General features: G+C 44.7%; 1 protein-coding gene across 1 annotated transcript in view; it reads left to right on the forward strand.

Annotated features, from left to right (window-relative positions):
* LOC139381965 (tyrosine-protein phosphatase non-receptor type 13-like) overlaps positions 1-22,999 on the forward strand; it is a 96,751-nt gene that overhangs the window by 42,009 nt on the left and 31,743 nt on the right. The window contains 11 exon segments of the mRNA XM_071125849.1: positions 6,387-6,485; positions 6,561-6,958; positions 7,381-7,900; positions 12,923-13,090; positions 13,309-13,483; positions 13,927-14,137; positions 14,239-14,276; positions 14,952-15,053; positions 19,663-19,727; positions 20,124-20,285; positions 22,530-22,896. Coding sequence (XP_070981950.1) covers positions 6,387-6,485; positions 6,561-6,958; positions 7,381-7,900; positions 12,923-13,090; positions 13,309-13,483; positions 13,927-14,137; positions 14,239-14,276; positions 14,952-15,053; positions 19,663-19,727; positions 20,124-20,285; positions 22,530-22,896 — 2,305 coding nt within the window.

Below are 22,999 nucleotides of genomic sequence, written 5' to 3' on the forward strand. Positions count from 1 at the left end.
CCGAAAAGAGCTTCTAGAAATCAGGACACTGATTACTCACCTCGTAATTAAAATACAATGTTTTTCTTCAACGAGTCGGACGAGGTGGATTTACTCCAGACACCTGACAAGGCCCTCATCCCCATCATTTGCAGGAGAAAGAGACAGAGATATCGAGGACGAAGGTCATGGTGCCTTGTAAGGATCTGGCAGCGAATGGGTAATTTGCCTTTACCATCGGTCCTATTAGCCAACGTACAATCGTTGGATAATAAAATAGATTAACTACAAGCACGTATATCCTACCAACAGGACATTAAAAACTGTAATATCTTGTGTTTCACCGAGTCGTGGCTGAACGACCACATGAATAACATACAGCTGGTGGGTTATACACTGAATCGGCATAGATAGAACAGTAGCCTCTGGTAAGACAAGGGGTGGCGGTTTATGTATATTTGTAAACAACAGCTGGTGCACGATATCTAAGGAAGTCTCAAGGTTTTGCTCGCCTGAGGTAGAGTATCTCATGATAAACTGTAGACCACACTCCAAGAGAGTTTATATCTATTCTTTGTAGGTGTCTATTTACCACCACAAACCGATGCTTGCACTAAGACCGCACACAATGAGCTGTATACGGCCATAAGCATACAAGAAATGCTCATTCAGAGGCGGCACTCCTAGTGGCCGGGGGACTTTAATACAAGGAAATTTACATCCATTTTACTTAATTTCTATCAGCATGTTAAATGTGCAACCAGAGGGAAAAATGCTCTAGACCACCCTTACTCCACACACAGAGACGCATACAAAGCTCTCCCTCACCCTCCATTTGGCAAATCTGACCATAATTCTATCCTGATTCCTGCTTACAAGCAAAAACTGAAGCACCAGTGACTCGGTCAATAAAAAAGTGGTCAGATGAAGTAGATGCTATGCTACAGGACTGTTTTGCTAGCACAGACTGGAATATGTTCCGGGATTCTAACATTGGCATTGTGAAGTACACCACATCAGTCACTGGCTTCATCAATAAGTACATTGATGACGTTGTCCCCACAGTGACTGTACGTACATACCCCAACCAGAAGCCATGGATTACAGGCAACATCCGCATTGAGCTAAAGGATAGAGCTGTCGCTTTCAAGGAGCAGGATTCTAACCCGAAAGCTTATAAGAAATCTCGCTATATCCTCCTCCGAACCATCAAACAGGCAAAGCATCAATAAGATCAAATTGTACTACTCCGGCTCCGACGCTCGTCAGATGTGGCAGGGCTTGCAAACTATTACAGACTACAATGGGAAGCACAGTCGCGAGCTGCCCAGTGACACGAGCATACCAGACAAGCTAAATGACTTCTATGCTCGCTTCAAGGCAAGTAGCACTGGCCAGACGGATTACCAGGACGAGTACTGCGAGCATGCGCTGACTGACTAGCAGTGTCTTCACTGACATTTTCAATCTCACCCTGTCTGACTCTGTAATACCAACATGTTTCAAGCAGACCACCATTGTCCCTGTGCCCAAAAACACTAAGCTAACCTGTCTAAATGACTACCGACCCGTAGCACTCATATCTGTAGCCATGAAGTGCTTTGAAAGGCTGGTAATGGCCCACATCAAAACCATTATCCCAGAGACCCTAGACCTACTCCAATTTGCATACCGCCCCAACAGATCCACAGATGATGCAATCTCTATTGCTCTCCACACTGCCCTTTCCCACGTGGACAAAAGGGACACGTGGACACCTGCCTCTGTAACTGGATCCTGAACTTCTTGACGGGAAGCTCCCAGGTGGTAAGGGTAGGTAACAACACATCTGCCATGCTGATCCTCAACACGGGGGGCCCCTCAGGTGTGTGTGCTTAGTCCCCTCCTGTTCTCCCTGTTCACTCAGGACTGCATGGCCAGGCACGACTCCAACGCCATCATTAAGTTTGCTGATGACACAACAGTGGTAAGCCTGATCACCGACAACTATGAGACAGCCTATAGGGAGGAGGTCAGAGACCTGGCTGTGTGGTACCAGGACAACCTCTCCATAGTCTCTAGGCCATGCTGAGTTCAAGAACATGCCCCCACTTGACCGTAGCTCGCTCGTCCTGACAGCAGTGAGCGTGCAAAAAAGTAGGCCCAAAATTAAGCCTGACCTAAAATTGAGGTGCTTTTGGGTGACAGTGGCAGATCACCGTTGAGGCTAGAAACAATTCAACCACAGGAACGTTCCTAAGGTCCTCCCAATCTGTACAAGCATAACCTGACCGTGTGGAATTAACCCTTAAGCGTGAAAACAGGGTGTTTTCTTTTAACAGTTTACATTTACATCTTTCCCCATAGGAATACGTTGCCTGCCTGCTGATTTCAATTTTCCTGGAACAACCGGAAGTGGTTAAATTGACCTTAAAAGTGGTTTTGATTTCACAACCTACAGTTAGTGACAGATACGGCATTCATCCCTCTGTAAAGGGGATGAATTAACATAAAGACGTGAAACTCAGGATTCTGTAAAAGCCTGCCCCAAGGAGGATATGTTTACTTTCAGCTTCCAGTGATAACTGGAAGTGCCATAAATTGGGGTCATAGGGGCTGTTTCAAAGGGTTAAAAAGGTCACATCTTTCCAAAATGTCATATGGGTGATTAAGCAACCCTCATGAATTGTAAATCAGTCATTTCTCCCATCAGATGTCCAAGAAAAAACACACACACTGCCAGGATGTAGTGACACAGTGTGGTACATACAGACACACAGAGCCTGTAATAGTTACCGGCGTTCACACCATCAAAGAACCGTCAGACCTAGAGCGCTGAAACTTAATAAACCTGTTCTAGAGCCTAAGTCAGTAGTGCACGGTGAGTTATGTGGCTCTAGAAGGTTCTCAGGCTGAGAAACAGCCTCATCCATTTGCAATATATTCAATACATTTTTAACGTTGTAAAAAGGACGACATTTAGAAAAGTCCCAGAATCACAAGACTAGGTGCATTGAAACCGCCTCAGCCCATAGACTGACCCTACACGTTTCTGTTCGCTAGCTCGTTCAAGGACCCTGTAGCAACCCCCAAAAGAAGAGCATTTTCAGCACTAATTAACATCACTGCTCGGGCTCCGAATGACCTATCGAGCCAAGATTTGAGGTCGCCTCAGCTAGGCCTACACATAATGTCAGAACTGGCCCTCCAGCTCGAATGTAACTATGTTTCTGAAGGTTTTTATGGTTTTAACAGAAGGTGCTATGAATTGTGGGCCGGCTCGGAAATATGTGATAGTTGGCTTCTAAAAGAGTTGGACAAAGTGGGTTTGGTGTCTGTATTTGAACAAGTATTTGACACACTGCTGATTTTGCAAGTTTTCCTACTTACAAAGCATGTAGAGTTCTGTAATTGTTATCATGGGTACACTTCAACTGTGAGAGAAAGAAAATCCAGAAAATCACATTGTATGATTTTTAAGTAATTAATTTGCATTTTATTGCATGACAAATGTATTTGATACATCAGAAAAGCAGAACATAATATTTGGTACAGAAACCTTTGTTTGCAATTACAGAGATCATACGTTTCCTGTAGTTCTTGACCAGGTTTGCACACACTGCAGCAGGGATTTTGGCCCACTCCTCCATACAGACCTTCTCCAGATCCTTCAGGTTTCGGGGCTGTCGCTGGGCAATACGGACTTTCAGCTCCCTCCAAAGATTTTCTATTGGGTTCAGGTCTGGAGACTGGTTAGGCCACTCCAGGACCTTGAGATGCTTCTTACGGAGCCACTCCTTAGTTGCGCTGGCTGTGTGTTTCGGGTCGTTGTCATGCTGGAAGACCTAGCCACGACCCATCTTCAATGCTCTTACTGAGGGTAGGAGGTTGTTGGCCAAGATCTCGCGACACATGGCCCCATCCATCCTCCCCTCAATACGGTGCAGTTATCCTGCCCCCTTTGCTGAAAAGCATCCGCAAAGAATTATGTTTCCACCTCCATGCTTCACGGTTGGGATGGTGTTCTTGGGGTTGTACTCATCCTTCTTCCTCCAAACACGGCAAGTGGAGTTTATACCAAAAAGCTCTATTTTTGTCTCATCAGACCACATGACCTTCTCCCATTTCTCCTCTGGACCATCCAGATGGTCATTGGCAAACTTCAGACGGGCCTGGACATGCGCTGGCTTGAGCAGGGGGAACTTGCGTGCGCTGCAGCATTTTAATCCATGACGGCATAGTGTGTAACTAATGGTTTTCTTTGAGACTGTGGTCCCAGCTCTCTTCAGGACATTGACCAGGTCCTGCCGTGTAGTTCTGGGCTGATCCCTCACCTTCTTCATGATCATTGATGCCCCACGAGGTGAGATCTTGCATGGAGCCCCAGACCGAGGGTGATTGACCGTCATCTTGAACTTATTCCATTTTCTAATAATTGCGCCAACAGTTGTTGCCTTCTCACCAAGCTGCTTGCCTATTGTCCTGTAGCCCTTCCCAGCCTTGTGCAGGTCTACAATTTTATCCCTGATGTCCTTACACAGCTCTCTGGTCTTGGCCATTGTGGAGAGGTTGAAGTCTATTTGATTGAGTGTGTGGACAGGTGTCTTTTATACAGGTAACGAGTTCAAACAGGTGCAGTTAATACAGGTAATGAGTGGAGAACAGGAGGGCTTCTTAAAGAAAAACTAACAGGTCTGTGAGAGCCGGAATTCTTACTGGTTGGTAGGTGATCAAATACTTATGTCATACAATAAAATGCAAATTAATTACTTAAAAATCATACAATGTGATTTTCTGGACTTTTAGATTCCGTCTCTCACAGTTGAAGTGTACCTATGATAAAAATACAGACCTCTACATGCTTTGTAAGTAGGAAAACCTGCAAAATCGGCAGTGTATCAAATAATTGTTCTCCCCACTGTATAAGTTTGGTGTCGGTATGAAATCATACTGACTGATGGCTGACTTGATGGCAGTATAATATATTGGGATTGTACATTTTATATTGCAAATGGACAGTGTACATTTCCAATGTGTTTAATGAGGGATTTTCCATCATAAAATGGAAAGGCAGAAATCAACACCAACAAGCGAATGAGGGAAAACACTATCACTACTAGGCCATCCCGAGTTCAACGTGCCAGACAATTGGGCATTTCAGCAGTATATTAGAGCATGTCCACCTTGTGATGTTAAATGCCTATTGTAATACATTGCAAATGGACAGTGTACATTTGTACTTTTCCAATGTATTTAATGAGGGATTTTCCATCACCAAATGGACAGGCTGAAATCAACACAAACGAGCGATTGGACAGTGTCTATTACACATATGCTATATTGTCCAACTTCCTATAATCATATATGGCAAATGGACATAGCATACTGACTTAGTACTTTCAATACTGATATATGCCATTTGGACATGGTTCACTGACTTTTGGGCTCTGGCTGACTTCCTATGATCATATATGGCAAACGGACAAAACATAGGCCTTATGGACAAATTCAATAAAATAAGAAATGTATGTCCTTACGGTTGCTGCATATGCATAGTTGACACTTTCCCCCCCTTTTTTTCTCTCGAAAAACAGTCCAAAAAGCACTTTTTATGAGGTTTTAAAATTGCACTTTTTTTTTTAGATTTTGAAGATTTCACCCTTGAGACCTGACTTTGACCATTTCCCATATGAAATCCTATGGTGGAGCGTGTTCACTGCCTTTGGAATTTTTGGAGAATGACACTTGGCATTTGCCATGTGAACTACTGTCCATTTGAGTGGTATTTGCGATTGTGGATATGTTTCGCCCAATGCCAGTAAGATGCCCTTCATTTTTGTCCATTTCATGGGGGTCTTATCTTTTATGTTTTTTGGTGAGTCAGCATCACAGATTATTTTGAAAATGAATGGAGTAGTTGCTTGAATTGGAGGCTAGTTATGTTAGTCAGCTAGCTAGCTAAAGCATGCATCTGAAAATAGGGTTAGTTCAGTGTTAAAATGCAGTGTGTGTCTCTGTATGTTAGCTCTGTGCTTTATTTATTTATTCCTCCTCTCTGTTCCATGTTACATTTAATTATCTGATCTAGTAGAAATTAGCTCTGTGTGTCTCACTTCCACTGACTCTGAATTCAGGATTACACAGCGATCAGACTGTCTGCCTCAGTCTAGTTAACATGCAAATGAGTTGTTGTCATGGAATGCTTGGTGCAAATTGATACTGTATGTATCTGTGGCCCACCAATGTAACCACACAATCTAATTTTACATTAGTGCACAAGTATGGGGAAAAATAAATTGAGGCTAATTCAGATCATTTGTTGTGGTTAGTAAAAGCCTGCAGACCTCCCTACCAATATGCCCCTGCCCTCCGCAGCAGACACACACACCCATAATTCCTTGTACTGATCCTTGACCTCTCATCCACAGAGGGTCATGTTCCTGCTCAGTGGGACTCTGTCTGAGGTCCACCTGACTCTCTGCAGACCTGTTCCTGGAGTACCGTCTCAACTGGACGCTGACACACTGGTGATTGTGCACACACACACACAGTAACAGGCAAACACATACTGAGCACTGAGTTTTATCTCACTCTTTAAATAGGTTCCTTTCCCATCTCCTACCAGTGGGGTGAGGTCCAAGTCTCTAGACATCAGGCTGGGAGAAGACTACAGTCAGCTGCTCAAGCTACAGTCACACCAGATTCACCAGAACCATCAGTACAACAAGGAGAACCAGGCCCAGAAGGGGCCTATGAAGTCATCATATGCCCAGGAACAAGCCTCCGGTCAAGAGAGTCAGGACAGCGAGATGAAAGCAGCTGAGAAACAGCCATCCTCACTCTCTCCCACCCCTCCCTCACCCCCCTCCCCGATTTCCCTCGCCAGCAGAAGTGACCCAGCAGACCATGAAGAGTTGTCTGTTGTGGACGAGGAAGTTTCCAAAGAAATTAGCTTGGCATCTGGTGGGTCCAAGACCAGCGTTAGTCCCATGTACACCAGGTAACATTATTGAACATTCTATATACAGTAACATATTATTGATTGCTGCCTTTTGGAAACAGGTCTCGCTTGTAAAATACATTTTTGTTTTCAACTGGATTTACCCGTATAATTAAAGGATCAAATAAATTAACACACACAACCTAACTGTGATTGAACCCTGTATGCACTTCCAGTGGCATCAGAGACAGGGCGGATGGCGGTTTGACATACTGCCTTATGGGGGATCGAATAACCATTCTGACTGATAAAGAGTACTTGACCAACAGTTCTACTTCAGAAAGTACCTCTAGCCTCACCTCAAACACCTCATGTACCCCCAGTGTGGTTTCACACACCACCTCTCATACACCCAGGCCCAGATCCACCACCCCTACTAGTGTCCGATCCACCAGCCAAAATTGTACTTCCATCCCCCACAGCTTGTCCTCGCAGACCACAAGCTCAACAAACCCCAATCTGTCCTCGAAAACCACCTCCGTCCAGCAGACACGATCTCAGCCCTCTTCTAGGCCTCCATCCAGCCTCTCTTCTAGGATGTCTGACCTCAACATCAGCCACTCTGTGCATCAGCCCCAGCCTGCTACACCCCCTCTTCCCAGCCTCTCCTCCCATACTGCAAACCCTAACTCCAGGACCTCCGATCGCAAACACAGCTTTACCTCCAATCGTAAACATAGCATCACCTCTGATTGCAAACCCAGCATCACCTTTAAGACTACCAATGCCTCCAACCTCACTAGTACAGTCATCCAATACCATCCCCAGCCCCCTGACACCTTGCCCCTCTCTCAACCCCCCACACACCACCCCTCTCCCCAGCCTCCCCCAATCTCACTCTCTCCCCCCATTCAGCCTGCACCCCTCCCATGCATATGTACTAGCTGGAGACAGGAGACAGAAGGGGAGGAGGATGAAAATGATGATGAGGATCCCAGAAAGGTAAGACCTAGGGCTCTATTGTAATAAACCTAATGCAATGGCCAATCTAAGCGCTTGCGGTAGCGCCATAAGAAAGTATTCAGCCCCCTTGACTTTTTCCACATTTTGTTACGTTACAGCCTTATTTTAAAATTGATAAAATACCCCATAATGACGAAGCAGAAAATAAAATATCACATTTACATAATTATTCAGACCCTTTACTCAGTACTTTGTTGAAGCACTTTTGGCAGCAATTACACTCTTGGGTCTTCTTGGGTATTTGGGAAGTTTCTCCCATTCTTCTATGCAAATCCTCTCAAACTCTGTCAGGTTGGATGGGGAGTGTCACTGCACAGCTATTTTCAGGTCTCTCGATTGTGTTCAAGTCCGGGCTCTTGCTGGGCCACTCAAGGACGTTCAGAGATTAATCCCGATGCCATTCCTACGTTGTCTTTGTGTGCTTAGGGTCGGCTTCCTGTTGGAAGGTGAACCTTCGCACCAGTCTGAGGTCCTGAGCTCTCTGGAGCAGGTTATCATCAAGGATCTCTCTCTACTTTGCTCCTTTCATCTTTGCCTCGATCCTGACTAGTCTCCCAGTCCCTGCCACTGAAAAACATCCCCGCAGCATGATGCTGCCACCACCATGCTTGACCGTAGGGATGGTGCCAATCTTGCTTTTATCAGATCAGAGAATCTTATTTCTCATGGTCAGAGTCCTTTAGGTGCCTTTTGGCAAACACCACATGGACTGTCATGTGTCCTTTACTGAGGAGTGGCTTCCGTTTACCATAAAGGCCTTGATCTAGTGCTACAGAGATGGTTGTCCTTCTGGAAGGTTCTCCAATCTCTACAGAAGAACTCTGGAGCTCTGTCAGTGACAATTGGGTTCTTGTTCACCTCCCTGACCAAGGCCTTTCTCCCCGATTGCTCAGTTTGACCAGGCGGCCAGCTCTAGGAAGAGTCTTGGTTGTTCAAAACTTCTTCCATTTAAGAATGATGGAGGCCACTGTGTTCTTGGGGATGTTCAATGCTGCAGAAATGTTTTGGTACCCTTCCCCAGATCTGTGCCTAGACACAATCCTGTCTCAGAGCTCTACGGACAATTCCTTCGACCTCATGGTTTGGTTTTTGCTCTGACATGCACGTTCAACTGTGGGACCTAATATAGACAGGTGTGTGCTTTTCTACATCATGTCCAATCAATTGCATTTACCACTGGTGGACTCCAATCAAGTTGTAGAAACGTCTCAAGGATGATCAATGGAAATAGGATACACCTGAGCTCATAGCAAAGGGCCTGAATACGTATGTAAATAAGGGGATTGTTTTTCACTCTCTTTGTTAGAACGAACAACTAGTCAAAGCTCAAACCACGTTCATTCACCAAAGGGATCAAACACCTGCAAGACATTTACACGAGCACTGGTATTTATACCCTCCTGCTATGCTGCGTCTCCTCCTTACACATCTGGACAGCAAATCCATCTGTTGCTAGACACGACTTTAGTGAGACCTGTTCATTCTCACTTCATCCGACCTGACCTCGGCCCAGAATGCTCACTCCTCCCCAACTCACAACTGTCCTGTTGTCTGTAACCAGATTGTGACCCTTCTCGTCTCCATAGGATACCTGATGTCTAACAAGATGTTCTGACAGAATGTAAACTTTCTGCATTCCCCTCTCTACCCTCAGTAACATGAATAAGGATATTTCATATTTCAAGATTAGAAGTCTGTACCCATCAATCCCCCCTCATGAACATTAACTCCATACTGTTCAAATTATATAAACTTGGAAATGACTTTTAAACGAACAGAAAAGAACACATGATTAACATTCACAGTTGATTATTATGTTTACACCTCCAAGATGTATGGCCTCTGATCTATGCACACTCATTTCCATCTCTCGTCAGACAACTGAGAATGACATTTCAGCTGAAGCTTTTGACTTCCTCCATTTCAGCTGGAGCTTTTTACTTTCTCCATTTCCTTCTGATTCCTAAGAGAGTGATAGCACAAGACTTGAAAAGCAGAAAGAAACACAAAACATAACAAGTATTAATATTGTGTTAAGCTATGCATAATTATATATGCAAAGAAAATCTGAAGTTTAACATGATGATACCCACTCTCTTCACCTGAATCTATGCCTTCTGAAACATTTTCTGCTGGGTTACACAAATATGAAAACTTCCTCATGCTTTCACCCAGTCTTTCCCGTCCGGACACTGGTTACTAGAGGTGTTCCCAAGCCATGTCATTTTCACTTTGCTCCCAATCTCCTTCCTCCTCCATGGCCACCGTATATACACATGCTGTGGCACTAATCAACTTTACCTCACCCTGAGGAAAATCAGCACTGTATATAAGTTTCAACATAAATGCCCTCAGAAGATGATATCCCAACAATGCTATCAAGCTAACCCCTGCTACTACTAACACTGCCCATGACGCATACTTCAAAATACCCCTCATTTGCACCTTAGTCCAGTTCCATGCTGTAACTATAGCATCCTTCACTACTACTATCACTCCTTCAGTTACTGTCCCTACTGTGACTGCCGTGAGAATAGCTATTACATGGAATCTGTCTCCTGCTCTCCTATTGCCTTCGTGGTTCACTGATGGATCGAGGACTGAAACTTTCAGATACTCCCTACCTGTCTCCCAACTCATACACGGTTCCATAGTCACCAACCTCTCCAATGAACTCCTGTTTTCTGCTACAGTCGGTACCTGTGGATGACACTTCCCTGTGCTCAGGTTAGGGAAACATCGCTCATCCCAAGGCCGATATACACCCCACCCCTTTGTGAACGCCCTCTTTAGTGTAAACTTTGGGTCCTAACGGTTGATAAGCAGCCACCTTCTGACGCTTTCCGTTTAACGTCACTCGGTCCCATTCTTCTGGGAGATGTGTCAAGTGTTTGCTGGCTGTTAGGAATGGGGGAGAGATTAGTGGTGTTGGAAGAGTATCCAACCTTACCTTCTTTGACAATCCCATCACTGAAAGTTGATAATAGTGTCTGAAATGACAACACGATCTCTGCTACTCTCAGCCATGATCTGGGTATGTGTGACGTTGAATTTAACTTCATAGAAGTCACTATATTGTGCACAGTTAGCTGTCCTTCCTCTCCTACGAGCTGTCCTCTGTAACAATATACATAGAGGAGTGGTATCGTTCCCAGAGACTCTATTACCCACTTCCTTAATTTATTTGCCAAATCTCCGCCACAGTCATATTAAATTCTGCTTACCCAATTCTCTGTGATGTTAACACCTTGGTTTTTGGGACTCCATAGAATGCACTGACATCGGTCATGCCATAATCTGCAACCAACACTCCATAAGACTGACCCTTGACCCTCCCCCGCCATCATACCATTTACACTGATGGATTTCTGTCTCAGTCACTAGTTCAGCCTCTAATTGAGACTTCCCCCTGACGCTTGATCGTAAGAATTATTTGGTTCCCATATTCACAACATATTCATGTTGTCCAGAATATAATTACCCCCAACAAGCTATCTTTCCCCATGTTCTTAGTCCACTGGTGTCTAAAACTTTCCCTGACCACTTCACTCCCTTAGTTGCTGTACTAAGGGGCATCACTGGTGAATAAAACCTCCTTTTACGCGATAGCACTTCCCCAACACGATCCTTTGCTGCTCCATTGTCAGCAATGGTTGTGTCAATGCTATTAACCTCCTGAAATGGTTTTAGTTCTGGTAGCATTAATCTGAAACCTGACCTTCAGCTGATTTATAACCCCGGCACCTTATGTCCATCTGCGGCAAAAGAGAAAATCTAGTTTAGTTCTTTAGACTCTATTACATTCCTTCCACACTCAAATCAAATCAAAGTTTGTCATGTGTGCCGAATACAACAGGTGTAGGTAGACCTTACAGTGAAATGCTTACTTACAAGCCCTAACCAACAGTGCAACTTTTAAGTAAAAAATAGGTATTATGTAAACAAAAGATAAGTAAAGAAAAAGAAAATGGACCCACAGTACAAGTCAAAGTTGTGGGGATGTTTTTCAGCAGCAGGGACCAGGAGACTAGTCAGGTTCAAGGGAAAGATGAACGGAGAAATGTACAGAGATCCTTGATGAAAACCTGCTCCAGAGCGCGCAGGACCTCAGACTGGGCAAAGGTTCACCTTTCAACAGAGAATGACCCTAAGCACACAGCCAAGACAACACAGGAGTGGCTTCGGGACAAGTCTCTGAATGTCCTTGAGTGGCCCAGCCAGAGCCCGGACATGAACCTGATTGAACATCTCTGCAGAGACCTGAAAATTGCTTTGCAGCGACGCTCCCCATCCATCCTGACAGACCTAGAGTGGCTCTGCAGAGAAGAATGGGAGAAACTCCCCAAATACAGGTGTGCCAAGCTTGTATCGTCATATCCAAGAAGACTCTAGGATGTAATCGCTGCCAAAGATGCTTCAACAAAGTACAGAGTAAAGTGTCTGAATACTTAAATGTCATATTTCCTTCTTTTTTTTGTATGAATTTGCAAACATTTACAAAAACAAATATTTCTAAAAACCCGTTTTGGCTTTGTCATTATGTGGTATTGTGTGTTTGTGTGTGTGTGTATGTATATGATTGAGGGGGGAAAAATATTTGATCAATTTTAGAATAAGGCTGTAGTGCAACAAAATGTGGGAAAAGCCTAGGGGTCTGAATACTTTCTGAATGCACTTTATTTACACAAGCACTGGTATTTATACCTTCCTTCTATGCTGTGTCTCCTCCTTACACATCTGGACAGCCAATACATCTCTGTTGCTAGACAGGACATTAGTGAGAACTGTTCTTTCTCATTTCATCTGACCTGACCTCGGCCCAGATTCCTCATTCCTCCCCAACTCACGGCTGTCCTGTTGACAGGAACCAGACTTTGGCCCTTCTCCTCTCTATAGGATTCCTGATGTCTAACAATAACATGTTCTGACAGAATGTAATATAAAACAGCAGAGATGGTGTCCAGTCCTTTGGTCTATATATCTATCTTTGTTTCCCTCCAGGGTATGATGGAGTTTGAGATGTGTGTTGTTCTGACCAAGTTGTGGCGCGGAGGTTTTGGGTTCACCATCACACGCAGCAAACTGGATGCCTGCTACTACATCCAGGACATACTGGACAACCCTGCTAAGACTGACGGACGGCTCAGACCAGGGGACAGACTAGTCACGGTACACCAGTGGATGCCGCTGAAGGAAGAACGGCTCATAATGGCTGGAATGGAGTCAATGGAGTGGTATCAACTACATGGAAACCACGTGTTTGATATGATTCCATTCCAGCCATTATCATGAGCCGTCCTCCACTCAGCAGTCTCGAACTACGGTACACACACACCCACAGGCACACATTATCCCTTACCGGTTTCTTCCATTTTCCCTTCTCCCAGGTCAACGGCCAGGATGTGACAAACGTGACAGATGAGGTTGCCATGTCAATCCTGAGGTCATCTCCTAGGAGGCTGAGTATGACTCTGGGGAGGGCAGTGACCAACCTGATAGCTCCACCTTCTCCAGACAACCTGCAAGACATCATTCTACACAAGACACCTACTGGACAGCTTGGTAAAAAACTGAGAGGGAGCGGAACAATTAGGATTTAGTTGAGGGAATCATCTTATGGGTATGCTTGTAGTCGTTAAGTACCGTTTTTCAGGAATAATGCGGAAATCCTAGAGGAAAACAATGCAAGCCCAAATATACACTGGAGTTGCTTACTAAGAAAACATTGAACATTCCTGAGTGTCAGTTTTGATTTAAAGCTACTTGAAAATCTATGGCAAGACCTAAAAATGGTATTGTGGGGTATTGTGTGTAGATGGGTGAGGGGAAAGAATCTTTGATTTATCCATTTTGACTTCCGGCTGTAACACAACAAAATGTGGAATAAGTCAAGGGGTATGAATACTTTCAGAACTGTATATCTGGATGGTGTTCATTAGGGCACACCTTAGCAAATATTTGTAAGATGAAAACATTGTTAGTCAAGTCTAATGAACATTTCTCAGGTATAAAGCTGACAGGTGGTATAGGCAGCAAGAGGCAGGGGATCTACTGTCTGGAGGTGGTTTCTGGTTCACCTGCCTGTGAGGAAGGCAGCGTCCAACCAAACGACAGGATCCTGTACATCTGTGGCCGATGCACCATGGGAATGACTTTGGAGGATGCTGTCAAGGCCTGCGAGAACGCTCCACGCAAAGTGAAACTCAAGGCCACCAGGTGTTTTTGGAGGGCGGTGTGTGTATCTTCTGCATGCATGCGTGTGTGTGTGCACTCAAGTGTGTGTTTTTGTGTTAAATTAAGTTTCTTTCTTGTTGTAGAGATGATCAGCCTGTGACGCCCAAAGCCAAGAGGAATGGTGTGTATCAGACCATATGGGGAGATGATGAGCACTATGTTCAGTTCAGAACTCCTCTTGATGTGGATGACTGCTGGTTCAAAGAGAAACAGAAACTCTGGAAGGTGGCCAAGTGGTGCAATAGGTTAAGTTGATATAATGAGAGGTTCGTAGATTGACACCTCATTGAGGATTAGATGCTATTCTCAGATCAATCGTTACCAGTTGATAACCATACCTCAGACAGAGACAGAGGCTTAATAGTTTGGCGTTTCAACCAGTGGAGGCTGCTGAGTGGAGAATGGCTCATAATAATGGCTGTAATGAAGTGTAAAGGCCTTTAATTAAGTGAATGAAATGGTATCAAAACAATGAGAACCATGTGTTTGATACCATTCTGTTCACTCCATTCTGGCCATTATTATGAGCCGTCCTCCCCTCAGCAGCCTCCACTGGTTTCAAAATAGGGTGGCAGGTAGCTTAGCGTTTAAGAGCGTTGGGCCAGTAACCAAAAGGTCACTAGTTTGAATCCCAGGCCCGACTAGGTGAAACATCTGATGTGCCCTTGAGCATGGCACTTAACTCTAATTGAGTCATCATCTTGTAAGTCGCTCTGGATAAGAGCATCTGCTAATTGACAAAAATGCAACAGTAAATATTAACATGACAGTGTGATTCTGGGTCCTGTCTGTCTAGGTCTCAGTGACCTGAGAGAGTGGAAGAAGGAGAAGGAATGGAAGTATTTCACTCATTTTGAGGAACCTGTCTCTCCTGAGCCAGAGACACCTACTGAGCAGGGTAAGAAACTTCTCGCTCATTCTTTCTCTCTTCTCGTCTCTTTTTCTGTGTTTGTAGCCATAGACTGGTGCTAATAGACAGGGTGCTGTGTGTGAGTGTGTGGGGGGGGGGGGTTGCTGACGACCACACGGTTGTAGGCCTGATAATCATCAACAACGACGAATCAGCCTATAGGGAGGAGGTAAGTGAACTGGTATTGTGGTGCCAGGACAACAACCTCTCCCTAAACGTCAGCAAAAGAAAAGGAGTTGGTGGTTGACTTCAGGAAGCAAAGGGAACATGCCCTGATTCACACCAACGGGACTGCAGTAGAGAGTCAGCATTCACATCACTGAGGACTTGACATGGACCAAAAACACCACTCTCGTCAAGAGGGCACAACAGCATCTCTTCTTCCTAAAGCGGCTGAAGAAGTTTGGCATGCTTCCCCTGGTCTTCTCAAAATACTACCGCTGATTCATTGAGCGCGTTGCATCACGGCCTGGTACAGGAATTGCTCAATCCAAGATCACAAGGTGAAGACAGCCCAGTACATCTCTGGAAACGTGCTCCCACCCATCCAGGATATCTACTTGAAACAGTGCCTGAGGAAGGCCCACATCTTCAAAGACCCTACACACCCCAGCCATGAGCTGTTCACACCTATACCGTCGGGCAGACAGTATCAGAGCATGAGGTCTGATACTAACAGGCTCAGAGACCGTTTCTATCTACAAGCTATCAGTCTGCTGAACACATGAACTGGACTAACCACCTGCACGAACTCTCCGCACCTTAGCACACATGCACTCACTCACGCACACACCCACACAGATATACACTCATCCACACACACACACCCACATAGACATTCATGCTACACACACATCACAACCCCAACATACTGCACAATTTAAACACTTGCCCCCCAAGACATGTAAATATTGGACTATAAATTGTGCTTTCCTATGGAAGCACTGAAGCCCAAGCCCCCCCATTTTTTGTTATTGCAGTTACCTTGTTTGAACACCTTAGTATTTAGTTTTGAATGACTTAATTGTTTTGTCTAATTAGGGCTATTTTATTATGCAGTTTGTCATACCATGTAATGGTGGATGCAGCCATTCATTCATTGACAGTTCTTTGATAGCCTAAAGCCGAGTTGCTTTTAAATACTGGAGCATGTAAAGGGGAGAGTTTGGAGCAGAGCATAATTCAAGCAGATTTTAATTAAATTGTATCGGCCTTCTCTCCTGCTCAATTTTTGCTCTGGTACTGCTCAGCCACAAGCTCTGGGAATGATCTGCCTAACATTTATCGTTTCCTTTATCACTATTTTGATTAGAACCCAAAGCAGGTGAAGGAAAATAAATGTATTCAAAAATAACTAATTGTGCGGGGAGGTAGGTTAATTCTCCCCCAAAACTATAGTTTTGGCAAGTCGGTTAGGACATACTGTATACTTTGTGCATGACACAAGTAATATTTCCAACAATTGTTTACAGATAGATTATTTCACTGTATTACAATTCCAGTGGGTCAGAAGTTTACATACACTAAGTTGACTGTGCCTTTAAACAGCTTGGAAAATTCCAGAAAATGATGTTATGCCTTTAGAAGCTTCTGACAGGCTAATTGGCATCATTTGAGTCAATTGGAGGTGTACCTGTGGATATATTTCAAGGCCTACCTTCAAACTTGGGGGGGGGGGGGGGGGGTTAAAAAAAATACATTATACAACTTTTGAAGTTAATGTAATTGTTTTTTTGTTTTGTTTACCTTTATTTAACTAGGCAAGTCAGTTAAGAACAAATTCTTATTTTCAATGACGGCCTAGGAACAGTGGGTTGACTGCCTGTTCAGGGGCAGAACGACAGATTTGTACCTTGTCAGCTCGGGGGTTTGAACTTGCAACCTTCCGGTTACTAGTCCAACGTCCAATGCCATTGTTAAGTGAAAAAAACACTTTGGAAAGGGCGGGACAGCTCTTGTGAGCATGAAAACGATTTTGTGATCTGAAGAACCAATTCAAAGTAGAAAGGTGTAGGCAAAGAAATACTCTGTCATTGTTGACAAAGATGGAATCTGTCTGATATACAAAAAGCTTGGGGAAAAATAGAGGAAATCTAACTAGTTGACAAAAACAAGATGGTCTTTAAATGTTTTGCCAAAGTAAGAAAACGGGATGAGAAATTGTTTCTGGAGAATTATGACAGGACATTGCAGAGAGATAAAGATAGTTTGAGAGCTCTTGGTGAACCGATAAAAACCTTGAAAGTAGAAATACAACAATTATAGGCAATGGTCATAAAAACAGACTTGGCTCCAACATGTGGACCCTTTGTTCCCTCAATCTACCCACACTGAGTCGCGCAAGGCAGATCAGGTTTCAAGCATCTGGTCAGCATTGCCTGGCTTTGAGTCAACATGTTTCCACAACTAATGACTGGGAGAGACAAAACTTTGGCAACAGGTTGTCACGACTGGAGAAAGACATCAATCAACGTAATAAACCGGCTGTCCGAGTTGTGCAGGTTCCGAGTGAAACCAACATTATTCGTTCAGTAGAAGAGAAACCTGGTGAATGTCATTGAGGGATTTCTGGTCACTGGCAACGACAATGTCGGGAAATATAACGTGTTCTTATTGGAAGGGTCCGTCTAAGGGAAAATGGAATTAAGACAACAGCCCCAACGACGCAATGCTGAAAAATCTCTCTCCGGCTCAGCAGCAGAGTTTGCTGGATGCTGTGGAGGTAAACTAATAGACCACCTCTTACGTCCCACGACTGTAACGTTCTTTGCTTCACGGAAACATGGCTCACTGGAGAGACGCTATCGGAGTCGGTGCAGCCAGCTGGTTTCTGCACGCATCGCGTCGACAGAAACAAACATCTTTCTGGTAAGAAGAGGGGCGGGGGCGTATGCTTCATGGTGAACGAGACGTGGTGTGGCCACAACAACATACAGGAACTCAAGTCCTTCTGTTCACCTGATCTAGAATTCCTCACAATCAAATGTCGACCGCATTATCTACCAAGGGAATTCTCTTCGATTATAATCACAGCCGTATATATTCCCCCCCAAGCAGACACATCGATGGCTCTGAACAAACTTTATTTGACTCTTTGCAAACTGGAATCCATATATCCTGAGGCTGCATTCATTGTAGCTGGGGATTTTAACAAGGCTAATCTGAAAACAAGACTCCCTAAATTGTATCAGCATATCGATTGCGCAACCAGGGCTGGAATAACCTTGGATCATTGCTATTCTAACTTCCGCGACGCATATAAGGCCCTGCCCCGCTCTCCTTTCGGAAAAGCTGACCACGACTCCATTTTGTTGATCCCTGCCTACAGACAGAAACTAAAACAAGAAGCTCCATCGCGCTGAGGTCTGTTCAACGCTGGTCCGACCAATCTGATTCCACACTCCAAGACTGCTTCCATCACGTGGACTGGGATATGTTTCGTATTGCATCAAACAACAACATTGACAAATACGCTGATTCGATGAGCGAGTTCATTAGAACGTGCGTTGAAGATGTCTTTCCCATAGCAACGATTAAAACATTCCCAAACCAGAAACTGTGGATTGATGGCAGCATTCGCGTGAAACTGAAAGTGCGAACCACTGCTTTTAATCAGTGGTAGGCCTGATTACCTACAGCGATGAGACAGCCTATAGGGAGGAGGTCAGGCTAGGACAACAACCTCTCCTTCAATGTGAGCAAGACAAAGGAGCTGATTGTGGACTATAGGAAAAGGCGGGCCGAACAGGCCCCCATTCTCATCCACGGGGCTTAAGTGGAGCGGGTCAAGAGTTTCAAGTTCCTTGGTGTCCACATCACAAATGAAATATCATCATCCAAACACACCAAGACAGTTGTGAAGAGGGCACGACAACATCTTTCCCCCCCAGGAGACTGAAAAGATTTGGCATGGGTCCCCAGATACCCATACCGCCTGGTATGGCAACTGCTAGGCATCTGACCGTAAGGCGCTACAGAGGGTAGTGCATACAGCCCAGCACATCATTGTTGCCAAGCTTCCTGCCATCCAGGATCTATATACTAGGCGGTGTCAGAGGAAAGCCCAAAAAATTGTCAAAGACTCCAGTCCCTCAAGTCATAGTCTGTTCTACTCCCCACCCCCCATTTGTTTTAACACTGCTGCTACATGCTGTTTATTGTCTATGCATAGTCACTTCACCCCTACCTACATGTACAAATTGCCTTGACTAACCTGTAACCCCTGCACATTGACTCGGTACCGGTACCCGCTGTATATAGCCTTGTTAAACTGCATTGTTGGTTAAGGGCTTGTAAGTAAGCATTACATGTTGTATTGTTGTTGTATTGGGTGCATGTGACAAATAAAGTTTGATTTGATTTGATCAATGATGGTTGTTCCTAATACTTTGCAAATAGCTTTTGCCTCTCAGTAGATTTGGTTACGTTGATCAGGGTTGAGGAACAGTAGCTATCAATTACCTTACCTGCCCTACTTGGCCTTTGCGTTGACCATAGGACTTACATAACATAGCAAACTTTTATGTTCTTGCAGAGATATGTTTTTTAAGCTCTCCTCTGTCTCATTTTGTTCCGTCTCTTTGTGTTTGTTCTGCAGCTAAAGCCGTGACCGAGACCACTGGGAAATTCAGATCACGTCTCTCTGTCACCTCAGATCAAGATGTAAGTAATATCGCTGTCTACCTATCTCTCTCTCTTTCTACCGCTCTCTTTCTTCCTCTCTCTTTCTCTCAGTGATGACACAGGTTGAAGCTAGAGTCATCTGTGCTTTCGGCTCTGGGGGGCTGTGTGGGCATTCTCTTCACCTGATTAATGCATTCATATTTTACTGCTCAAACACTGCTCACTTCAGCCTGTTGGCAGAGAATTGCTTAATGCACTAATATTTTTACTGTCTTGGTACAAGGGGTATGGGGAAATGCCTAACTTCCTAAACTGAATTTTCACTTAATCATGCATTGATATCAATGGGAGACTTAGTGCAAATTTGACTTTAAGTGGAAGTTAGAATTGACCCCTTATGAGTGGATTTGTAACGTCCCCCTTTCCCTCTATCAGAGCTGTATCTTGCAGATAGATGTCTGTAAGCCAGAGGGAGGGTGGCTGGGCTTTGCTCTGATTGGAGGATGCAATGGGAGCGTGCTCAGAGTGAAGAAGATCTGCACTGGAGGCGTGGCCCACCAAGACGGGCGGCTCAGAGTGGGAGACATACTGCTCGAGGTACGCACAAGCACGTACACACACACACTTATCAATAACTGATTATGAGTCCTAACATTACTTTTAATATATTTGTAGTAAATCCAGTGAGCTCCAAAAGTATTGGGACAGTGACATTTTGTTTTTGTTTTGGCTCTGTACTCCAGCACTTTGGATTTGAAATGATATAATGACTATGAGGTTAAAGTGCATTTTGAGGAAACCGTTTGAGAAATACAGCACTTTTTGTACGTAGTCCCTCAATTTTAGAGGACCAAAGGTATTGGGACAAATTCACTTACTATATATGTATAAAAATAGTAAAAAGTGAAGTATTTGGTCTCATATTCAAAGCACGCAATGACTACATCAAGCTTGTGACTCTACAATTTGTTGGATGCATTTGCTGTTTGTTTCGCTTGTGTTTCAAATTGTTTTGTACCCAATAGTAATTCATGGTAAATAATGTATTGTGTCATTTTGTAGTCACTTTTATTGTAAATGAACACTTCTACATTAATGTGGATGCTACCATGATTACAGATAATCCTGAATGAATCGTGAATAATGATGATTGAGAAAGTTACAGAGACATACATATCATACCCCCCCAACAAACAAAAAAATCAAGGAGCCTCCCTCCTCGCCAGCGCTGCCGGAGTCTCCCGCCTGTCCAGCGCTGCCATAGTCTCTCGTCTGTCATGAGCCGCCAGAGTCTCCCGTCTGTCATAAGCCGCCAGTGTCCCGTCTGTCATGAGCCGCCAGAGTCTCCCGTCTGTCATGAGCCGCCAGAGTCTCCCGTCTGTCATGAGCCGCCAGAGTCTCCCGTCTGTCATGAGCCGCCAGATTCTCCCGTCTGTCATGAGCCGCCAGAGTCTCCCGTCTGTCATGAGCCGCCAGAGTCTCCCGTCTGTCATGAGCCGCCAGAGTCTCCCGTCAGTCATGAGCCGCCAGAGTCGCCAGTCAGCATGGAGCAGCCAGAGTCGCCAGTCAGCATGGAGCAGCCAGAGCCGCCAGTCAGCATGGAGCAGCCAGAGCCGCCAGGATCCGCCAGTCAGCCAGGATCCGCCAGTCAGCCAGGATCTGCCAGAAGCGCCATTCAGCCAGGATCTGCCAGAGCCGTCAACCTGCCTGAGCTTCCTCTCAGTCCTGAGCTTCCTCTCAGTCCTGAGCTTCCTCTCAGTCCTGAGCGTCCTCTCAGTCCTGAGCTACCCCTCAGTCTTGAGCTACCCCTCAGTCTTGAGCTACCCCTTAGTCCCAAGCTACCTCAGTCCCGAGCTGTCCCTCAGTCCGGAGCTGCCCCTCAGTCCAGTGGGGCCCTTTGTTAAGATTAGTAGGCCAAGGTCGACGGGGAGGGTTGCCAATCTAAGGACACTATGGAGTGGGGTCCACGTCCAGCGCCAGAGCCGCCACCGTGGACAGACGCCTATGGGTTTAGGTGTGCGGCCGGGAGTCCGCACCTTTGGGGGGGGGGTACTGTCACGCCCTGGTCTTAGTATTTTGTGTTTTCTTTATTATTTTGGTCAGGCCAGGGTGTGACATGGGTGATTTATGTGTCTTGTCTTGTCTAGGGGTTTATTAGATTTATGGGGTTGTGTTTAGTAGAGTCTAGGAAAGTCTATGGTTGCCTAGAGTGGTTCTCAATCAGAGGCAGGTGTTTATCGTTATCTCTGATTGGGAACCATATTTAGGCAGCCATATTCTTTGGGTATTTCGTGGGTGATTGTTTCCTGTCTTTGTGTTTGTTGCACCAGATAGGACTGTTTTCGGTTTTCTGTTACTTTTATAGTTTTTTTGTAAATTGTTCGTATTTTCATCTTTCATTAAAGATGTATAAAGATAACCACGCTGCGTTTTGGTCCGCCTCTCTTTCACCAGAAGAAAACCGTAACAAGCAGCTTCCCACATGAATGTAACTTTGCATCCAACACTTTTGTACAGTCACAAGCTTAATGTAGCCATCGTGTGTTGGGAATATGGGACTTTACTTTACTCTACTTTAATACACATATAAGTGAATTTGTCCCAATACTTTAAAATAGGGGGACTATGCAAAAAAGTGCTATAATTTCTAAACTGTTCACCCGATATGGATGAAAATACCCTCAGATTAAAGCTGATAGTCTGTACTTTATCCTCATGGTCATTGTATCATTTCAAATCCAAAGTGCTGGAGTACTGAGCCAAAACAACACAAATGTATCACTGTCCCAATACTTTTGGAACTCATTGTATGTGTCATTGTTGTATTCCAATGTGTTTTAGGTGAATGGGATAATAGTATCAGGTCTGAGCCACAGTAAGGTGGTGGATATCCTCCGTAAGGTAAAGGGAAACGTCCAGCTCAACATCTGTAGAGACATCATACAACGGGCCAATACAGCACCCTGCACTGATGGTTTCTTCTATATGGCCTCTTGCCCTGGAGACAACATGGCCGCCTGCCCTGGGTCAAATACGGCCCCTTGTACTGGATCCAATATGGCCTCCGGTCCTGGATCAAATATTTCCCCTTGTCCAGGGTCAAATATGATGACCTGCCAAGGAGTCAACATGGGGGATAAAGCAGAGCTTGTCTCTAAACCTGCTGCCTGCTCCTTACCTGATGTCCAGCAGGAGGACCTTCCCCCTGGTGAGATATAAGAGGGCCAGTTAATCCCAAATGAATGTTTGTTGGGGGGGTTTCATACTTAAAAAGTTGTATTTTTAGCTATTTTTAGCTAAGTATATATTCC

The sequence above is a fragment of the Oncorhynchus clarkii genome, chromosome 23 (assembly GCF_045791955.1).
Source record: "Oncorhynchus clarkii lewisi isolate Uvic-CL-2024 chromosome 23, UVic_Ocla_1.0, whole genome shotgun sequence".
Lineage (NCBI taxonomy): Eukaryota > Metazoa > Chordata > Actinopteri > Salmoniformes > Salmonidae > Oncorhynchus > Oncorhynchus clarkii.